The following is a 2075-nucleotide window of genomic DNA, read 5'->3' as shown; positions in this document are numbered from 1 at the left end:
AATTGACTGTGTTATTTATAACAATAGTAGTTTTTTTCTTTTAAAAACATAACTATTTATAATGCTCCCTAAATAATAAAAAAATAAATTACAGTGAAAGCAATGAAGATTTTGTAGTTTTGAACCCAACTAAATAACAGTAAACCTTTTTTTTGATTTACGGTATTTTCTTATTTTGATGTTTTGAGCTCTTTTGTGTTTAAAATCTTTCAAATGTGACTGTAGCTTTTTTTCCCCCAAAATAAGGGTGTGTCTTATACACTGGTGCTTCTTAAATTACGAAAAATATGGTATATTGATTCATCGGCTTGTTTATTTATTTTCTTGAGATTATTACTTTAGAAATTCCTTTTTACTTTAAAAAAATCTCCTGCTGGTGATTTGAAACTACCCAGTCTACCAGTGGACTTTGCTTAGAGATTAATGAGAGGAGGTCTTTTTAAAACAATTGTACATAAAAAGATTGAAGATATTTTTAAAAGGTATGATATTTTTAAGTGATCTTTAAAAATATTGAGTTGTTTAAATGATAAAAATATTTTGATTACACCAACCTTGCTGCTTCAACCTGTGATGAAGCTGAATTTGTTCCCACTGTTGTTGTTTATCTTCTTCTTCCTTAGCTTTTTGCTGAGGAGTTCGTCGAACTTGGATTCCCAAGCAACCTTTTCGAGCTCGTACTTCTTCTATTCTGGCTACCACTTCATTCTCATTAACTAAGCTGTAGTTCTACATTAAACACGAGGTAACTTTACTTTTAATGACTGTTTATTTAAACAATCTTATACATAACTTACCTTAACAGAATAAATGCAACAAATGAAATAAAAACAAAATTTCAATTAATTGAGTATACACTCAATCGCTATCCAGTTTAAAGTATTTATTAACCATAAAAGTAGCAGCTATTTCCATGTGAACAAGGGTTAGAATTGCATATCTAATTGTATTAATGATTAATATCATTTTTGTCTTTGGACTTGCAAACCTTGAAAAAATAAATTAGTATTATACCTTATATTGTATTTTAGGTTAGAATCCTTCATAAATGAAAGACTTAACAGGAAAAAACAGTCAATAAATCTAAAATTCTCATACTTGCAAAGTAGTTTCAGACCACACTTTTTATCATGGTATTAATCCATATATAATAAGTATCATAACGAACTACTTTTCAAGAAAAATGAATAAATTTACTGAATCATGGAATACAGGAATAAAAAAAAGGTAAAAAAGATTATAGCCTCTCTTACACCATCCTGTGCCTTTTCTATGAACTCTCCCACGTTGATTTTTGTACTGAAGGTGAAATTCTCCCGTGTAATGTCTGTGATATCATGCCGATGTAAGTACTAAAAATTCAAACCAATAAGATGTTGAAAGTTGTGTGTTTAGCTTACGATTGGTGCAGAATAATTTTTAAAACTTATCTTTCACAATGAGTAATATTTCAGGAACTAACATTATCAGCAAGAAGTAAAATACAGAGAATACATACCTAAAATTGCATCTTCCATTATAAAAACAAACAGGTTTTATCAATACATCAACAAAGATTAAAAAGTTCAAAACTGTAAACTTAAATAATTATTGTATTATATAACCATGCTTTGACATTTCTCTTCAGTTGATAAATGTTGCTAAACCCATAAAGGAAAAGTCTAAAAAAAGATAGAGGTATTTACAGATGGATTAAAATGAAGTGGAACTGCAGTGTTGTGGGTCAATTTGCACTGAAATGTTTGAAGTTTCATTGGCTATATCTTATACCGAACAATCTACAAGCTACTTATAACATCTGAAGAATCATATATCTCACTTCAACAACAAGTAACACATTAACATAAACAAAGGTGGTATGCTTGGTGGGAACAATTAACAATCCTTTAAGTCATCTAAAACATTTGATTTCCAAGAAAAATAAATATACAACATACTCGCACCACTTCGGGGTAGTTCTTTAGTTTCTTCCCACATGGAGCATAATACACAACCTCACCTCTCACACCTGAGCGACTAAAACAACGAATCTTGGTCTGACGACGCCATCTGAAAAAAAAAAAAAAAAAAAAAAA

General features: G+C 29.7%; 1 protein-coding gene across 3 annotated transcripts in view; it reads right to left on the bottom strand.

Moving 5' to 3' along the window:
- LOC106459048 (bromodomain adjacent to zinc finger domain protein 2B-like) overlaps window positions 1-2075 on the bottom strand; it is a 96225-nt gene that overhangs the window by 77812 nt on the left and 16338 nt on the right. For all 3 annotated transcript variants that reach the window (XM_013918624.2, XM_022385427.1, XM_022385428.1), the window contains exons 5-7: window positions 1938-2049; window positions 1254-1352; window positions 555-729 (exon numbers count right to left, since the gene is read on the bottom strand). In XM_013918624.2, the coding sequence (XP_013774078.1) occupies window positions 555-729; window positions 1254-1352; window positions 1938-2049 (386 nt within the window). The remainder of the gene's footprint in view (window positions 1-554; window positions 730-1253; window positions 1353-1937; window positions 2050-2075) is intronic.

Source organism: Limulus polyphemus, unplaced genomic scaffold (genome assembly GCF_000517525.1).
Source record: "Limulus polyphemus unplaced genomic scaffold, Limulus_polyphemus-2.1.2 Scaffold552, whole genome shotgun sequence".
Classification (NCBI taxonomy): Eukaryota; Metazoa; Arthropoda; class Merostomata; order Xiphosura; family Limulidae; genus Limulus; species Limulus polyphemus.
This window is presented reverse-complemented; position numbering and strand designations above follow the sequence as displayed.